The following is a 20,799-nucleotide window of genomic DNA, read 5'->3' on the forward strand; positions in this document are numbered from 1 at the left end:
ACACGGCATAATGAATACACTTGTCACGTCACTGAGTCGTACTGAACATGTGCAGCTATACTGAAAAAAGGAAAGAAAAAGAAAAAAAGACAAGAGATAACAAGCATTGGTGAGGACGGGGGGGTGGGGACCAACACTAGACTGGGTCACGCTGGGCTTGGAAGTTGGTGCAACCAGTATGGGAAAGAGGGGAGGTTCGTCAAGGATGACATGGGACGGCGACTCTAGTTGGTAGCGCTGTCTTACAGAACTGAAATTCGCTCAGAGACTAGAACTTGCAGACTGGATGGGAGGGATCCTTCACCATGTGTGCATGTATCAAATCCCCACGATGTGCGCATTCAAGTACAGTTTCATTTAATTATACTTCAATAAAACTAAAAAAAAGTCAGTCTTTAGTACATTGTGCGGAGATCTACTGGGAATTATATAGCCGGGGGCATCGGGGTGGCTCAGTCGGTTAAGCATCTGCTGTCGGCTTGGGTCATGATCCCAGGGTCCTGGGGTGGAGCCCTGCCCGGGGCTCCCTGCTTGGTGGGGACTGTGCGTCTCCCTCTCCGGCTGCCCCTTCCCTCTGCTTGTGCGCTTTCTCTCTCTCTCTCTCAGATAGATTCTTTAAAAAAATATTAAAAAATTGTATAAATTCTCATATAGAACATTAAAGATACATTCTTTCATATTCTTTTGGTCATTTTTTTTCTCTAGAAAATATTCTTTTTTCATTAGATTAGGTAATACTCTCATTCAATTCTATGACTATTTTCTAGGGAACAAGGTACTGCGGTTTTTATATCATCCTTTGAAATGACGAAGGCATTTGGAAAGCTAAAGGATACATGTAGATATGATGCACTTCAGATTTAATTTTGAAATACTTTTTAAGATTTTATTTATTCATTTGACAGAGAGAGAGCACAAGCAGGGGGATGAGCAGAGGGAGAGGGAGAAGCAGAGTCCTCATAGAGCAGGGGGCCCAATGAGGGGCTCCCTCCCAGGACCCCAGGATCAGGACCTGAGCTAAAGGCAGATGCTCACCCACTGAGCCACCCAGGTGCCCGTTAAATTCTTTTAACATCATATAAAATATTATCCAGAAGGAATTTGAGTGAATTTTATCCTGGTAACAATATAAAATAACATATTTTAAAGCTTCCTATTGTCAAAAATAATACATTGAAGGTTATACATATTACATTTGAGAATTATCATTATTATATTCTTGTCTTATTTCTCGTACATGATTTCTTAGCCCTCTACAGTCTATAGTAAAATTAGGAAAAGGAATTTTTGAAAATTATATTGGTTAAAAGAAAATTTTTATTAAGAAAATAATGTAAATCAGAGCTAGTACTCTATTTTTAATTTCAAAATTTACGCCACATTTAATGTGGTTTCCTTATTTATTTTATTTTACTTTTTTAATTTAGGCTTATTTATATGAGCGAGAGAGAGAGAGCGAGTGAGCTGGCAAGCAGGTGAGGGGGGAGAGGGAGAGGGAGAGAGTCTTAAGCAGACTCTGTGCTGAGTGTGGAGAGGTGCCTGGGGCTTGATCCCACGACCCTGAGATTAGGAGCCTGAGATAACTGAGCCAAAACCAGGAGTCGGCTCTCAGCCAACCACACCACCCAGGCACCCCTCATTATGTTATTTAAAATTATATATTTAATACTACGAAATATATTGAAACAATCAGGATCAAAGTATTTTAATAATTTTGATTTTTCTTCAAAATAACTTATTTTTAGAAATTTTGTAGTTGATAACCATGACCGTTAGAGTCTTATTTTTTCTTGTGTAATAAACATCTAGAATTTTAGCCTTTTATATACGTGCTGCTGAAGCGAACGCTAGAATTTAAGCCTTTCAAAATCATCGATTATCCATAATAATGAAAAACTAATGAGGAAATTGTTATTCTTATTTTCAATAATCAGTTATATGGGTGTGTGAAACTTTGGAAAATTAACGTTGCCGTATTTTAGTGGTTTTATAAAGTATAAAAAAGATCTATTTTATTATGTCTAGCTTGCACATATTTCTCCAAAAGTTTCAATCCATATTATCTATTTTTCTTTATTTTTTAATTTTAATTTAATTTTTTTTTAAGTAATCGCTACACCCAACGTGGGGCTTGTTCACAACCCAAAGAGCTACTGTCTGAGCCAGCTGGGAGCTCCTGATGGTATTTTCTGAAAGAGGAAATTTTGTCAGCATACCGTGCTAGTCTTATCCAGAAATTACTGAAATATCACTGAAACATACTTCTGGTCCATTGCTGACATTTTTTAAAGTAAAAGCAACTGCTTAAAATATTTAAGTGTCCTTTGCTACTTTGCTCCTTTGTACTGAGAATAACATACTAGCCTATCATGACTAAGTCAGAGTTGTGTCTGAAGCACGATTTAAGCACAAACCCTTACTCTCAGGATCTCAAAAGTTTGGACAAGCTTACGTGGGACGCGTGTGCTCCAGGAGGGAACAGATGGCCGCAAAGCAGTACAATCTATTCACGAGCTGAAATCCAACTTCCAAACACGAGAGCCTCCCCCGTGACTTACACTCCTCTGATAGGCCAAACTGTCCTCCACTAATCAATGTTTCCGTCTCCGACTTGAAAACTGCTGCCTCTGCCCCGGAGAGAGCATTCACTCATCCAACCGCCTTGGTCATGACCTTTTAACCTAAAGAAAGTCGGTGTTAGAAGTAGCACTTGCTTCCCAGTAGACGTCACTTAGAAAACAGTTCATCAGTTTTTAATCTTCTAATCACCTTTGAAAATGTTCCTGCAAATGCCTACCTCTGAATATTTCATCACAAAGCCTGCTTTGAATAAAATATTTATTACCACGTGCACAAGCCACACGTTACACGCGTGGTGATTAGTCAGCATCGTACTCCCGAAGGTGTTCGCTCAGTGTAGCACCAACTCCGCAGCTACACTCCGCTGGTAAGAACAACCTTCTGCCTCTACAAGCTCCAGAAGGCATTCTCTAGCCAGAATCAGGAAAAAAAAAGAAAAAAAGAAAAAAGGTTTAAAATGGGATGATATAATACTCCCTCGATGGGGAGCTGGGCGAAATTCAGGCAAAGAGTCTGAGAAGGAGCAGCACTGCGTTCTCGCGTCAGACTAGGAGCAAGAAAATGTGGATTTCTGTTCTTGTTTTGGCTTCCCACCTTGGGTGAGACATGCAAGCCCTTTACACTTTATTTTCCTCATTTAGATAAAACCCAGGATTTCCAAGCATTCAGCTCTTGCACACTGTGCCTCTGCTGAAGCGCTGGGGGACATGGACAAAGGGTTCGAGCCCTGCCAGCCTCCGGCCTCCTTCGGCCCAAGCCTCCGGCCACGTCCCCCGACCCCCGAGCTGTGGTGACCCTACACCAGCGGGCAGCCCACCGCCTGGCAGCCTCCCCGTGACGAAGACTCGCCTCACTGTCTGCCTTTGCTGCCAGGACCCTGGCCCCCCGCCACGGAGAGGCTGAGGTGAGGAGCGGCCTCGGCTGGAGGCCGCAGCCACCTGGCCACAGCCAAGCAGCACCCGAATCTCAGTCTTTGAAATGACCTGTTCACTGGGCCTCTAATTTCCATTTGTTGGTCACCTCCTTTTCTTTGTTGCCTCTCCTTTCCCTCCCCTTCCTCTTAGACCTTCTAGACTAACCACCGCGGAGGATGTTTGGCAATAGACCTACACACTTCCTTCCCTCCCCAGCCCTCTTAGGAAGAAGGATGCTACTGTCCATGTCTGACCCAGTTATTCCATTGCCTCTCGCTTCCCCTCACGTTTCATTCTCGTCGGTTCCCTCTGCCGTTCCACCCACCTACCCGGGACCTCTCTGAAGCCTCCCCCCTCTGAAATCTCTTATTCAGGTACTACTTTCTCTGACCCCAACTTCCTATTTTTGCAGCTTGCCTGCCTACTGCTCCTGTTTGGCCAATCTTGGTCTTCTGATTCATTTACTCCCTCATCCTGCCTTAGAGTCAGACTTTTCCTATAAATCTTTTCTAATTTGTTCACATTTTGAGTCTATTTTGAGTCTTCGATCTCTCCCTTGTTGAGGCTCCAAACTTGGCATGTTCATTTTCCTTTAATTGTGACTGCCCCCCGGAGCTGCAACCATGATGAATGTAATGCTCCATCTTCTCTACCGTGGCACGTAGAGTCTGTTTTTGCAGCTAAACATCATCCGAATGAGTCAGATTGGTAACATTACATAGATCCGTAGCCCCCAAACTTAAAAGGACTTTAAAATGGCCTGAATTGCCATCATGTTTCACTAGTTTAACCTGCCATTTCCCTTCAGAAGACAGTTTCTTGAGTCCTTTTCCAGTGACCTCAAATCTCTTTCTTTTTTACTCACTGTCTGCTGACTTAGTCGGCAACCTCCCTTGTTATAGTGGATCTGTCCCTCCATCCTACTGCAGGCTCCTGACACCTACGCTCTGGGCCCTTCTGTTATTACCAATGATCAGCAGCGCTATCTGCCTGATATCAATTATCACACACACAGGCTGTATTTTTAGTGACATATAAAAGGGTTCAAGTCTCTGCTTTAAAAACATAAAAAAATAAAAAATAAACCCTGAACATCTTCCAGTTACTTTTCTTTCCTTTGTAGTCTCTTGTGCTGAGTTGTATATACTCCCTGTTTCCATGTGCTCACCTGCCACTTTCTCTCCAGCGCAATCTGACCTAGACTTGGCTCCCACCACTCCACTGAACTCTCCTAGCTGAGGTTCGACTATTTTCCTCATTGCTAACGCAAAATTGCATTCTTCAGTCTTGATCTCACCTGACCTAGTTGAAAACATTTTCTTTCTTTAGTTTTCTAATACCACGTATTTTTTTCATCTTGCCTCCCTCCTATGTGGCCACTTGTCTTCATGATTCAGTAGTTCAACAAATATAGAATTCCCATGTTTGTCAAGCACTGTATGTCGACCATACAGCAGTGAACTAGACAATGAGGTCCTTGCCCCCAAATATATTTTAAGGGGGGGGAGGGGATTAAGTAATTGTATTCAGGCTTCAAAAATAGTACAAATAGTAGAAATTTGGTGGTACTTCTATGTTTTTTAAAATCAGCGAAACCATTCTAAATGTGGCATAACTTATAGCATTATAAAATACTTTATTTTCATTTCATGTATAAGCAATACCTTTAGAGAAATAAAGTGAAAAATACAACTACCCTCTGGATTTTCTTATAGGTTTATGGTGAATATTAATACAAGAAGATGCAAAAAATATACAAGATCTTGAAAAGAATTCTTCTATATTACATGTTATCAAGTGGAGTATTTAAAAACCGTGGCTCAATGCAAGGAAAATCTATTTCCTTAATTTAAGTAAAAATAATTATTTTAATCAATATGAAATAAAATTTCTAAAAATTATTCATAATTAACAACATCCTGAATATACTCACTCATCAAAACACCTAATGCTTAAAGGCTTATAAAGAATGTGGTCATTTCTTTTAGAGTAGTTAGTAATTTATAGACAAGTAGGTAAAATGATGACAAAGAAGTCCATGTACATTTGTCAAGAGTATACAGTATTTATATTCTACAAATGAAGCACTTTTATGTTCAATATTCAAATATTTTCTGATGTTAATAAAAATACATTTTCATAACTGAATTCCTTCCAATATTAAAGATAGCTCAGGACTTTTTGTCTTTAAAGGATGAGATTCAGGCCTTCTTGACAGATTACTACATTTTTGTCTAATTTTTCCCATGCAATTATTGCATCTTTTAGGCGAACTAATCTTAGTTGTACCCCAATTGACATCAAGATTTAAATCTTCTGGGAGGAAAGTACTTGATCTCTTCTTCTCTTCTTTTATTCTAGTACCAAGAGTCTTCTTTGGATTGTGGTTAATACGTTTACAGTCTTTGGCCATCTTCTGGCTTTGACCAGTGTAGTGTTTTTCACTGATACATGGGCTTTCCATTCCAGTGGAACATACCATATTCTTGTGAGCAATAGAAGGAAGAAATGTTTGAGATGACATTTTTCCAACAGTTCTAGTTGGTAAATCTTGAAGATACCTGGGAAAATGTTGGCTAATTTTATATTCATAGATTAATTTCCTTGAGTTTGAATCATCTGATTTGATAGAGAATTGATCATCTATTGTTATATTCTGATAGGTATTTGCTGAACTTTCAGGTGTATCCAGTTTTCCAGAATTACATTGAGGTATGCTTGGTAAAATTCCAAGTCTATTTTGTTTTAAGCCTAATCCAGTACCAGGAATAAAAAGTTCTGGTTCTTCCTGTTTTGACAGATGAGTGATGCTTGCGTTTGAAGTGGACTGATGTGCGTGTCCATTTACTGCTGTATCTTTCCAGATTAAAGGGTTATATATAACTTGTCCATCAATAGGGCATGAGTTGCACTTGTAGAATAACCAATTGTCAATACATTTCCTATGAAACTTAAAAAAAAGATTATAAATTAATCAGAGACACAATTATCTTGTTTATGATGTGTATTATCTATGCAAGTTTCTCCCAGTTTCATTATTGTGTTACTATTAAAACTATTTAGCAAGAATGGAAGATAATTATAATTTATCAAGTTTTATGGAAACAATTTGAAGAGAAAAATGGAATGGGTTATGGACTGATCTCCATTTTCAACCTTAAAATGGAAAGGCTTTTATGGACATCATTTTTGTAACCTCATTAAATCCCATTACTTATTCAAGCCATTAATTTCACTGTTCCTAATGAATTAAATTTATTAAATAACAAAAATAGTCACAACCAACTAGAGTTGGAAACGGATCTGATGATGGTAAGGTGTAAAATAACAAATCCCATTCTTGGGAAGAAAGCAAACTATCAGACATTTTAAGTAAAGGTGACTTTAGAGCTATAAATACTTATTTAAAGTAACTTTATTTCAGAAAAAACCTGGTTACCAATAGTCATTGAACAACATTAGACTTTAATTTCAGTGAATTCACTTGAAATAATAATTATGTCAAATTAAACATTTCTGTTTCATCCAAAGAGTCACAAAAACACCTTATTATTCTGCAAGCTTTTTCTTTGTGTGGGTAACTAAAGTAGATAAGGTAGATAATCTAATTTGAAGAGCTATTTTGTCTTTCCTGGATAGAGTATACAGAAATGAGTCCTAATCCATAGAAATCCATCCATAAGGGACAGAGCTGCCTTCTCAGTGGTCTCTGCTGCAGCTCTACTATACACACTCTTCAATATGAACATCTCTGCACATAACACAAATAAAAAGTGAAAAGAGACACTTAAATTGTCAATTAATTCACAAAAACTGGCCCTACAAGGAAAGTCAAACTAAAATGATGTGACTGCTACCTTGTGAGTACATGGTAGTAATCTTGTATGTTGACCGAGACGAAATGCCTTCAAACAGAGTCGACACTGATAGCCTGGAGCAAGCATCTTACTATTCTTTGTAATTAGTAAAAGAGGCAGTGACTTCACCACTTGTTTTGGTGTGTAAACTGGGCTGAATGAAAATGAGCAGAAAGACATGAATATTTATATGTGATTATCGATCAGGAAGTAATCAATAGCACAGGTAAATAGCCGCCATATAAATAATGTAAATGAATTCAATATTTTCTTGAACTGAAGGTAATAAATCTCATACATTATGAAGTTAAAAAAATCTATTGTATTGATGCTGAACAAGATGGATCCAATTTCAACACCAACTTCATAAATACCAAAATTTAGTCATTTCAAATAAAAATACTAAACTGAAATTTTTTTATTTGTAGTTTTTAATGTCTATGAAACAAGAGCAATATTTTAATGAGAACCATATACTCAAATTATTTCAGTCTGACCCAAAACTTCCGCCTTGTGTTTAGAAAAATACAACCCAATTCATGATGCCATTTGGTGCATGGTAAGCCACATTAGATACTCCGGGCTACTGTGATAAATTGGTAGATGAGAATCTAGGAGGAAACTCATTTTCCCTCAGAGTATATGCTTACTACTTTAGTATTGTTAGACTATGTTAATGTTACTCTAGAAGTACCAACCCTATTTTTGTACCATAAGTAGCAACTAACCAAATTGAGATTAATGTAAATTAACTGCTATTTGATGCCATTAACAACTAATAAAGCAGATAAAACAAATATTTAAAAACAAAACTTGATTAAAGCTTAGACACATTCCTATCATTCAAAAGTCATTGAGAGCAAAGTTCAAATACAGGAATACCTCGGAGATATCGTGGGCTTGGCTCCAGACCACCACAATAAAGTGAGTACCACAATAAAGCTAGTCAAGTGAATGTTTTGGTTTCCCAGGGCAATTAAAAGTCATATTTGCATTATACTGTAGTCTATTAAGCATGCAAAAACATTATGTCTGAAAAAGCAATGTACATGCTTTAACTAAAAATACCTTATTGCTAAAAAATGCTAAGAGTACTGTTAAAAAATGCTAACATTACTTGAGCTTTCAGTGAGTTGTAATATTTTGCTGGTCTTGCCTTAATGTTAATGACTGTTGACTAATCAAGGTATTGGTTGGTGTAGGCTGGGATGGCTGTGGCAATTCCTTAAAATAAGACAACAACAAAGCTTGTCTCATCAATTGATGCTTCCTTTCTATAGGATGCGATGCTGTTTGGTTGCATTTTACCCACAGAACTTCCTTCAAATTTGTCAATAGTCTTTTTCTAAAAAAAAGGATTTACTTATTTATTTCAGAGAGAGAAAGAGAGAGAGGGAGAAAGAGAGAGGGAGAAAGAGAGAGAGAGAGAGTGTCTGTGTGAGTAGGGGGAGGGGCACAAGGAGAAAGAGAGAGAGAAAATCTCAAGCAGCCTCCTGGCTGAGCTCAGAGCCTGACATGGGGTTTAATCTCATGACCTTGAAATCATGACCTGAGCCAAAATCAAACACTCAACTGACTGAGCCACCCAGGCATCCCAAAATTTGTCAGTTCTCTTAGACCCTGCGGCTACTTTAATTAAGTTGATGTAATATTCTAAATCCATTGCTGTCATTCCAACAATCTTCACATCATCTTCACCACCAGGAGTAGATTCCATCTCAAGAAACCACTTTCTTTGCTGATTCATAAGCAGCAACTCCTCATCCATTAAAGTTTTATCATAAGATTACAGCAATTCAGTCAATCTTCAGGGCCCACCTCTAATTCTAGTTTTCTTGCTGTTTTCACCACATCTGCAGTTACTTCCTTCACTGAAATATTGAATCCCTTATTCGTGAGGATTGGAATCAACTTCTTCCTAACTCTTGTTAATATTAATATTATGACCTGTTCCATGAATAATGTTTTTTTTGAATGTTCTTAATAGCATCTAGAATGGTGAAGTTTTTTCCAGAAGATTTTTAATTTACTTTGCCCAGATCCACTAGACGATTTATTATGACAGCCATAGCCTTACAAAATGTATTTCCACTTCCAGGGAACGTGGCAGAGCAGGAGTATCCCAGGCTCACTGCATCCCATGTCTACACCTAGGTACACTGACAGCAGATTAAATAACCTAGAAAATGACCTAAAGACTTGCAGAACAGATTCTCAACAGCTAAATGAGAGAAGACAACATCAAAGAGGGTAGGGAGGGCAGAGATGCAAGTTGGGAGCCAAACTGACCTGTGAGACTGTCTGCAGGAGGAAGAAATGCCATTAGTGTGGGGAGGGGAAGGGCCAGGCCCCAAACCAGGCACTGCAGTGAGGGGCATAATGTATTCAAAGTGGTAAAAGAAAAAAATCTATAGCCAAGAATACTCCATCCAGTAAGGTATCATTCAGAATAGAAGGAGAGATAAAGAGTTTCCCAAACAAAAGTTAAAAGAATTCATCATCACTAAACTAGATCTACAGGAAATGCTTAAGGGAATTCCTTGAGTAAAAAGGAAAGGCCATAAGCAGGAGTAATAAAAGTAGGAAGCACAAAAGCAGTAAATTTAAGTATATCTATAAGTATCAGTCAAGGAATTCACAAAATAAAAGGATGTAAAGTATGACATCATACACCTAAAATGCAGAGGGGAGAGGGGTAAAAATTTAGTGCATTTAGAATAGGTTGAAACTTAAGTAATCATCACCTTAATATAGACGGCTATATGCACAAGATGTTATATATAAACCTAATGGTAACCACAAATCAAACACTGGTAATAGATATGCAAACAATAAAGGGGATGGAATCCAAGGATATCACTAAAGAAAGCCAGCAAACTGTGAGAGGAGAGAGCAAGATTACAAAGGAACAGAGAAAAACTACAAAACAACCATAAAACTAGTTAAAAAACAGCAATATACACTCTCAATAATGACTTTCCATGTAAATGGACTCAATGCTCCAATCAAGACATAGGGTGATGGAATGGATAATATAAAGCAAGAACTATGTGCTGCCTACTAGAGACTCATTTCAGACCTAAAGCACAGGCAGAGTGAAAATGAAGGATGGAAAACATTTATCATGAAAATGGAAGTGAAAAGAAGGCAACACTTTTATCAGACAAAATAGATTTTAAAACAAAGACTGTGACAAGAGACAAAGGACACTATATAATCATAAAAGGAACAATCCAAAAAAAATATATAACAATTAAAACATTTATGAATCCAACATGAGCAGCCAATAACAAACATAAAGGAAATAATTGGTAGTAATACAATAGTAGGGGACTTTAACATCTCACTTACATCAACAGATAGATCATCCAAACAGAAAATCAACAAGGAAACGGTGGCTTTGAATAACACTTTGGGTCACATGGATCTAATAGATATAATCAGAACATTTCATCCTAAAAGAGCAGAATACACATCTTTTCAAGTGCACATGGAACATTCTCCAGAATCAATCACATACCAAAACCAGACAGTGTCACTACAAAAAAACACTACAGACCAATATCCCTGATGAACATGGACGCAAAAATCCTCAACAAAATATTAGCAAACCACTTACAACAATACATTACAAAGATTATTCAACATGATCGGGTGGGATTTATTCCTGGGATGCAAGAGTGGTTCGATATTTGCAAGTCAATCAACATCAGACACCACATCAACAAGATGAAGGATAAGAATCATATAATCATTTCAATATATATAGAAAAAGCATTTGACAAAGTACAAAACCCATTTATGATAAAAACTCTCACCAAAGTAGGTTTAGAGGAAACATATCTCAACATAATAAAGGTCATATATGAAAAACCTACAGCTAACATCAAACGCAATGGTGAAAAACTGTGAACTTTCCCCTTTAGGTCAGGAACAAGACAGGGATGTTCACTCTCATCACCTTTATTCACCAGAGTACTGAGGGGCCCAGCCACAGCAATCTGATAAGCAAAACAAATAAAAGGCATCCAAATGAGTAAGGAAGAAGTAAAACTTTCACTATTTGCAGATGACATAACTGTATACAGAAAACCCTAAAGTCTACACCAAAAACTACTAGAACTGATAAATGAATTCAGTAAGATTATAGGATATAAAATCATTTAGAAATCCATTGTATTTCTATATACTAATAATGAGCAGCAGAAGGAAAAATTAAGAACAATCCCATTTACAACAGCACCAAAAAGAACAAAACACCTAGGAATAAACTTAACCAGGGGGTGAAAACTAGAAAACATTGATGAAAGATATTGAAGATGACACAACAAATGGAAGGACGTTTTATGCTCACGAAATAACAAATATTGTTAAAATGTCCACACTACTCAAAGCAATCTACAGATTTAATGCATTTTTCTAGATTTTTATAGAGCTATACAAATACCAACATAATTTTCCACAGAACTGGAACAAACAGTCCTAAAATTGGAATGGAACCACAAAAGACCCTGAATAGCAAAAGCAATCTTGAAAAAGGAGCTAAAGGTATCACAATTCCAGATTTCAAGCTGTCTTACAAAGCTGTGGCAATCAAAACAGTATGGTACTGGCGGAAAAATAGACATATTAGATCAATGGAACAGAATAGAAAGTCTGGACATAAACCGACACGTATATGGCCAATTAATCTTCGACAAAAGAGGCAAGAATATGCACTGGAAACAAGGCTGTTCAATAAACGGTGTTTGGGTAAGTGAACAGCGACATGCAACAGAATGAAACTGGGCCACTCTCCTACACCACGCACAAAAGTCAACTCAAAGTGGATTAAATGTGAGACCTGAAACCATAAAGTGCTAGAAGAGAGTATAAGCAGTAATTTCTCAGACACTGGCTGTAACAACATTTTTTCTGGATCTCTCTCTCTCTCTTTTTAAAGATTTATTTATTTATTTGAGGGAGAGTGAGCACAAGGGAGGGGGGAGCAGAGGGAGAGGGAGAGAGAACTTCCAGTGGACTTGTGCTCAGCGTGGAGCCCACTGCAGGGCTCAGTCTTGTGACCTTGAGATCATGACCTGAGCCAAAATCAAGAGTCTGGATGCTTAACTGCCTGAGCCACTTAGGCGCCCCTCTAGATATGTCTCTCGAAGCAAGAATAAACTATTAGGACTACAGCAAAGTAGGAAGCTTCTACACAGCAAAGTAAACAACCAACAAAACCAAAGACAACCTACTGAATGGAAGAGAATATTTGCAAATAACTTATCTGATTAATGGTTAGTATCCAAAATATGTAAAGAACTTATACAACTCAACACAAATCAAATAATTTTTTTAAAGATTTTATTTATTTATTCATGATAGACATAGAAAGAGAGAGAGAGGCAAAGACATAGGCGGAAGGAGAAGCAGGCTCCACGCAGGGAGCCTGACGTGGGACTCGATCCCGGGGCTCCAGGATCACGCCGTGGGCCAAAGGCGGCGCTAAACCGCTGAGCCACCCAGGGATCCCCTGAAATCAAATAATTTAATTAGAAAATGGGTAGGAGGTGCCTGGGTGGCTCAGTCGGTTGAACCTCAGACTCTTGGTTTTCTGCTTGGGTCATGATCTCAGGGTCATGAGATCCAGTCCCACGTCAGGCTCAGCGCTCAGCGTAGGCTATTGTACACCTGAAACTAACATAGCTAACGCTCTATGTTAACTCTCCCAGAACTAGAGGTTTACTTAAATGTATTTCTTAAATAATAAGACTTGAAGTCAAAATTACTCATTAATTCACAGGGTGAAGAATGGATGTTGTATTCGCAGGCACGAGAACAACATTACAATAGTAATGTCAAGGATCACGGATCCCAGATCGCCATAACAAATATAACTATCTGAGAAAGTTTGAAATATTGCAAGAATTACCAAAATATGTTAACAGAGACATGTAGTGAGCAAATGCCGTTGGACAAATGGCACCAATATACCTGCTTGATATGGGTTATCACAAACCCCTGGTTTGTAAAAAATGCATATCTGTAAAGTATAATAAAGTCAAGCACAATAAAACAAGGCATGCTCTTATATTTTTCAGAAACGTTTATATTTCTTATCACTCTACAGATATACCTCCATCACACTACAACGGTTGCTTTTACCAAAGTCGTCTAATTGTCGACACCCCTCCAAAAAAAAACTGTATATTTTTGTTATTTAAGGTGGTAACCATACTTTATCTTGAAATTATCTTTTATTTATTCTACTTTCTCTGCCTAGAATGCTTTTCTTTTCTACCCTAATGTTCTCTCGCTTTCACCTATAAATTCTTCAAAACCTTTAGTTATACAGTTTGTCGCTCTCGTGGGTTGGCGTGATACCTAGCCAGAGCCAGAGGAAATGGAGATGGAGAGCCTTTGCGTAGGCTTATTATACACCCACGACGTATTTTATGCTCCGAGAACAAGCACAGTTTTTATTGGGATAACTCACTGAAATTATTTTCTTAAAGATTAATTTTATCCCGTCCTTTCAAAATGACCTTCTTTTGTATATGTTTTATGGTGTACCTAATAGGCTAATAATACACAGCATATTTAATTTTCTTTAATAAAGAATGTGACAAAAGAATCTGGAGGCCTACCCACTAATAAACAGCCCCGTCAGTGTCGTGAAATACAACCAATCTGCTCAGCATTCTTCCTCCATGAGGGCGAAACAGTGGGGGCATGAGGAACAAGACTGCCTTCCCCTAGAGGTCAATCACTTCAGAGCAAATAGCAGATCCCCCTGCACTTTTTAAAAATAACTTATGTCAGTTTTAATTTTGCATTTATTTAGACGACCATTTATTTACCGAGGGAACTACTATATCCCTAACACCTAGTAGAATCTCTGATAGGATTAATAATAATAGACGTTATTTGAATATTTGCTGTGTGTATTAAATCATTTTATATTCACAAACTTCCTATGAGTCTGGTTTTATAATTATTCACATTTTAAAGATGAAAAAAATGTGGCAGAGAGAAGTGAAGTAATGAGCCCAAAAGTCACTTGTAGCCAATTTGTACAAGACCTGGATCCAGACAATCTGACTCCAGAGCCTTCATCTTTGCTTGTATAATAATGTTACTCAGCAGATGATTCATACTTACTGAATAAAGGAAAGAATAAAACTTATTCAAACTGAAAAATTATTTATTTATTTTTTTTAAAAATTTTTATTTATGATAGTCACCCAGCGAGAGAGAGAGAGAGAAAGGCAGAGACATAGGCAGAGGGAGAAGCAGGCTCCATGCCCCCGGAGCCCGACGTGGGATTCGATCCTGGGTCTCCAGGATCGCGCCCTGGGCCAAAGGCAGGTGCTAAACCGCTGTGCCACCCAGGGATCCCCTGAAAAATTATTTAAATGTCTCATATCATAAATGAAATGTAAGCTTGACTGAGAATCTCACCCTTCCTTTCCTTGAAAGCGTGGCATCTTTTCTTCTATCTCATTTTTAATATTGACACATTTTACAATTTCATCTGATCTTTTTTCTAGTGATTTCCATCTTTGATTTCTCTTCTGTAATAGGTAAAAATTGGTGTTACTTTGCAAATCATGGAAATTTTAATTTCGTGCATTAAAATCAGTTGCATATCAACAACATAGTGCAAATAACAAAGACTCATTTGAAAATATACCTTTTTCAGTATTAAAAATTTACAAGTTACTAGTGAGTCTAATATATGATTGCACAGTTACTGTAACTTTACTTTTAAGGTAAAAATGTTAATCAACAATGGTAATTGTGGATGTTTTATCTTGTGTAATAAATAGATAGTATCTCAGCCACAGGAGATACTAACTTCTAAGCATACAGTTCAAATGATTGTAATAAAATTTCATTGTTGTTGATGTCAGAAATTTTAAAACCACAAGTGGTCGTCAATAAGTTATATCAACTTGAAACACTGAGGTTTTTTTTTTTTCTTTGAATGACTTTTCCAGCTTAGTGGCTGTAATTCCTGATTTATGTATAATATCACCAGATTTTGTTACTGTGTTAGTTTTATAAACTACCAATGTGAGAACTGGTTGTCTTGTACATTCCTATGAAAAAGAATTCTCGTAAAAATATGGTCTTAGGTTTTTATTAAAACACAATCAGCTCTACTGAAAGTCTTATCTATTCTTAGATTGACTTTACTTAGATTTCCAACAGCACAGACACAAGCGCCGTATAAAAGATGGATACGGTACCTCACGAAATGCAAATGGGTGAGAAAGGTGGCAGCAGCCATCAAAACATTCCTGGCATAAGTGATACTCTATGCATCTGGTACACCTACAAACACAGAAGACCAAGACATAGACAAGAAAAAGAATCCAGTGATTTTGGTGGTTTTGGTGAACAATTCCTGCCAGAATTTCCTGGGAACTAGGCAAATAGGACGAGGCCCATTTTATCTCACCCATCTTGGCTTCCTACTGCTACAGTAACAAATCATAACACATTTAGCAGCTTAAACAACACAACTTTATTATCTTGGAGTTTTGTAGGACAAAAGTCTAACACGGGTCTCAAGGGGCTAAAATCCAGGGGTCTGCAGGATTGTATTCGTTTCTGGAGGTTCTAGAGGGGATCCGTTCCCTCGCCTTTTCCATGTTCTAGAGGCCGTCTACCTTCCTGGGCTCAGCTCGCGGCCTCTTCCTCCATCTTCAAAGCAAGGAATGCTTGGTCTCGGGCCTTTCTTCCAAAGTCACATTTCCCTCTGACTCCCTTTCTGCCTCCTTTCCACTTTTAAGAGCCCTTGTGATTACACGGGGCCCAGATAGTCAATAATAATCTCTTTATTTCAAGGTCAAGTGTTTAGCAACCTTATTTGCACCTGCAATCTTAGTTTCTCTATGACACGTAACCTAATATGTAGGTTCTGAGGATAAGAATGCAGACGACATATTTGGGAGGACATTCTTTTGCCTACCATGCATCCCCTTTGGGATGTGTTCCCCTATTACCTCAGCTTTCCTTTTATTTCTTTCTCTAAATTCCTGTAGGATTTGTAACCTCTTATGTATTGTATCATTTGGTATACATTGTATCCAGTGTTTTCCAATTGTTTCATGGATGCAAGAATTATACTTAGCAGAATACTTCTTGAAAACAGGAATTATATTCCCTCTCTTTGCTCACAACATGTAAAAAAGGTGTATGTATAAAAAGTTCTTAAGCTGATAAACAGAAACGTCACTTTCCACAAAAGCTCTATCTAAAACTTACATTTATAAATATTTTGCAACAAGCAGATAATTTTAATTTACTTGCAGCAATATTCATGAGACAAATCATATTCTGAGCAGTAATCAAATGAGCTTATTTTCTTACTCAAGTTATCAGAGATTTAGAAAACTATTTCCATGAGAAATTTGGGAAAACATATCCTTCAGATATCTTACAGGCACAAGCACGAATTTATTTATTATTACTATTTATATGTCCATGAAAGTTCTTAGAAATCCTCATCAATTGATCATAGCAGTGGTGCAGTTATTTGATACACCAAATTTTGCTAGGCAAGAAAAAAAATTAAGCGTGTCTATATTTTATATATATATATATATTATACATATATATTACATATATATAGTGAAATTAGCTACTTAAAAGATAACTAGCCCTATTGTGAAACTCTAATGAAGAAGGAACTGAAAAGCTTTCTAGTTTGTCTCCTACTCAATCCATTCCTAAAACTACTAGGAATAGTTTTTCAGTCTAATGACTAAATGTCAGTATTTGAGGGAACGCAATGAGGGTGAAGTCACAGATGTTGAAATACATTCTTTAATTTGTAAAAAAGACTGATATAGAGGTAAATAATTGTGAGCTAAACCTAGAGAGGAGAAGTTATTCTCAAAGGAAGGTGTAGAGCAGTGGGCAGAGAGCAAAACAGTGGAGAAAGCCTGTGTTTGGAACGATTCTCCCCAGAATGTGCCACTTTGGCATGTGGATTATTTTGAGCTGAAGTCAATCAAGGCCCAAAAGACTCAGGAGGAGCTTTTTTACTCCCCTTCAACTGCCAAAGGAATTTAGCAGAAAGAGAGCTTTCAGTAGAGAGAACTGCAAAGTGTGGGCTTGCTGTGGAAAGCTGGAGGGAGCTCAGCAGGACCTGTTTGTTCAAATTCCCCTGTGTTCCATTGTTTCTGCATGGCAGACATTGGCTCTTTCCATCTTCCCATAGTCTTCTTTCCCTTTGAAGCCTCAGACCCCTATCCCCTTCTAAGCTCCGGATGGCTTATAAGCCTCAACTGAACCTCTCATGTCAATGGGAGGCTCCCACAGGAACAAATTTAATTTTTTTTTCTGCTATTAATCTGTTTTATGTCAGTTACAGTAACAGACTAACAAGAAGAACCTAGAAAGTCACAGAAAAAATTTTTCCTCCCCAGCAAGAGGTAGTAAGAAGAATCATCCACTAAGACACAAAGAGCAGTCAGAAAGCTCAGAGTGATGGTGGAGTGCACTGCCATCAACAAGACTTAAAAGAAGACTTGAAATAATCTACTAAAGCCACACACTGATCTTTTGAGGAATAGGCAACAATGAGGACGGAGAAATTTGCACCATGGCCGCTTCTTGCCCTTATCCCCCACAGCTGTTCCTCCCAATCCCTCTTCCACACGTTATCTTAGCTCCTTACTGTTGGAATCCATACCTCTTAAAAGCAATGGCTGCTAAAACTGAAGATCAAGTCCTTCCTTTGTCAAGAACTCTATTTAACCAACAATCCTGACTTTAGCTGAACCCCTGCCAAACCTCTACAAAATTCTTCCTTTCTTCCTCAATTTAAAATGCTCCTTTGGAGCCTTCTCAGGCCACTCATTTTCCAATAAAGGCTTTTACTTATAGTGATCCAGCTGACTTTATACCACATCACAGAGAACTAAAACACTTCAGAGCAGAAGAGTTATCATTTGCTGATGAGAGTGATAAAAACAGTTTTTTGGTTTTATGAGAGGGTTCTAAAAATATATATATTAATTGGGCTCATCCTAATGTATTTTTCTAGGAAGACTGAAAAAAAAAAGAATATGTTTTCTTAACATACAGTTAAGCTAAAATTTTAATTAAAATGCAATCTCCCAAGCATAGCAATTAATTGCTGTTTTAGTATGGCAACTGGGGGAAAGTTTGGGGATTACTTTAAAAAGTAACAAAAATTGTTTTCTCTAATATTTATCTTGTTGTTGTTGAGGCATAGGATTAAAGAAAAAAGCATGAACTCATTGCAGTTTTGAGTTTGTGAAACTTGATTAAATATTCAGTCCATCTAGTCAATATCCCTCCAGTTCAATCCAGCTTTTGGCAGTTGATGGTTCAAAGAAAGTCATAGAAGTTGAGAGGTCTGGAAGTTGAGGCTTCTGAATTTGGAAACTCATTTAGGCCAAAGCAACAGGCCTGTGTCCAGAGCTTCCAGGGCAGGATGCTACTTCAGACTCTCAATCTACGCTGGAGTACAAAGCCAATGTCTTTGTGTAAGCGAAGAAGTAAAACAATCAGAATTTTGGAGGTACTGGGCTGACATAAATCACCAGTTTGGAAATCCTAAATAAGTAACCATCACGTAAGGCAAACATACTACACACACACACACACACACACACACACACACACACACTGAAGGAAAGAGGCCATCTCAATGACTAGTACCCTAGTGCTCCAAGTTTCCTAAAGTTAAAAAAAGGTCAGAATACATGTTTATAATTTTACTGATGACACTTACTTATAACATTTCCCCTCAATTGGAAATTGTTTACAGTTATTACAGGGAATTCCAAGGTGTTTGTCCAGTCGCTCTCTTTCAGCTGCAGTCACAAGGTTGCTAGAGTTTTTGAATTCTTCTAAAACAAGTTTTAATGGTGCAAACTCTTTCCTACACAGAGGACATTTCAACATGGAAGTATCTGAAATCGGATCCTGATAGTTAGCCAGGATCTTCATGCATTTTATATGGATGCTATTGCCACAGCCAAACCTGTCAGAAATAAAATTTGAATTTACCATTTGTATACATCAAAGTTATATATATATATATATATTTATTTATTTATTTATTTATTTATTTATTTATTTATATAAGTAACTTTCAGTGCTACCATCATTATTTCCCATAAAAATAGATTCTGAACGAATTTTCCAAATAAAGCTTGATTATACACATAACCACTATCTTATCTACCTACCCAATCTATCATCTTTAATTTAATGCATTAGGATTCCTAACAAACTCTCCCCCATTCTGATGAAATGATGGTAAACAATTCTGCATTATCAAAATATTTGTCATTTTTTTTTAAAATTTTATTTTTTAAGTAATCTCTACACCCATTGCAGGGCTTGGACCCACAACTCTAAGATCAAAAATTGCATGCTCCATTGACTGAACCAGCCAGGCACCCCAATATTTTTCATTTTTAAAGTGACAACAAATATAATCTTAACAAAAGGAAAATTATAGCAATAATTATTGTTTTTTAAATAAAAAGCATCATTGAGATTGGGGTATTACCTTATTTTCCTAGAAATCACACAGTATGTAGTAGTACCTGACAAATATCTACTGAGAGAAATAATATTTTGGAAAATAGTTAGCAACTTAAAAATATGCAGTAGAAGCAGCCATGTGAAAAACTACATGAATGATAATTTTGACAAATAATCAGGAGTAAGAAAATGAAAAGTTCAATAGTAAATAGTTACCCAAATATCCAAGTCCAACTTTATAGTGCCTCAAAGAATAGTATGAATATGACACTCTTAACAAATGTTTGTATAGGTAAAAATTTCAATTATTTAGATTTAAAGATAGAATTTTGAGAAACCGAAAAGAATTTTTATAATATTAAAGTACTGTCTTTATTCTCAGAAAATTCTTTGTAACTGGTCTAAGCCATGACATTTATTCATGTGTATAAAACAAAAATGTGAAAATTATCCTACTTTAATAACTTAGAGAGAGGAGTGAAGTGGAGTTAGGCTTTAATTTTCGCCCTTTATAATGTAGCCTAGAAATGTTTAGAGTAAGAACAGGCCCTTCTACAATGGCTATGTTAGGAAACAAAAGAAGGACAATTAAATAATAAGCAATAGCTAAAGCTTTTTGTTGTTTATCAACATGCCTTAGAAGAATCAATTACAAACATATTGAATTAGAATTTTTTTTCATAAACTTCAAATATCCAAAGGAAAAACATGTAGAAGGTTGAGAAGATGGCAAAATAGAATCTTGAGCTCACCTTGTCCTGACTAACAGACACTCACAGACACAAGAGCCACCTAAGTGCACTTAACTCTCACCTGGAACAAGGGCAGAACGGGCTTTTCACAGTTAATTGCGGAGGGAATTTAACATCGAAAAGTGTAAGAGGAGCAGAGATAGGCTCAGGAACTAAACCCCTGGGGAGACTGACTACAAA

The 20,799-nt window shown here is 37.2% G+C and overlaps 1 protein-coding gene across 1 annotated transcript in view; it reads right to left on the minus strand.

Moving 5' to 3' along the window:
- Positions 1–5,288: 5,288 nt before the first annotated feature.
- Positions 5,289–20,799, minus strand: part of ZSWIM2 (zinc finger SWIM-type containing 2) — a 30,508-nt gene continuing 14,997 nt past the window's right edge. The window contains exons 5-9 of the mRNA XM_041722961.1: positions 19,107–19,358; positions 15,586–15,670; positions 14,795–14,907; positions 7,352–7,505; positions 5,289–6,444 (exon numbers count right to left, since the gene is read on the minus strand). Coding sequence (XP_041578895.1) covers positions 5,632–6,444; positions 7,352–7,505; positions 14,795–14,907; positions 15,586–15,670; positions 19,107–19,358 — 1,417 coding nt within the window. The 3' untranslated portion in view covers positions 5,289–5,631. The remainder of the gene's footprint in view (positions 6,445–7,351; positions 7,506–14,794; positions 14,908–15,585; positions 15,671–19,106; positions 19,359–20,799) is intronic.

The sequence above is a fragment of the Vulpes lagopus genome, chromosome 11 (genome assembly GCF_018345385.1).
Source record: "Vulpes lagopus strain Blue_001 chromosome 11, ASM1834538v1, whole genome shotgun sequence".
Taxonomy (NCBI): Eukaryota; Metazoa; Chordata; class Mammalia; order Carnivora; family Canidae; genus Vulpes; species Vulpes lagopus.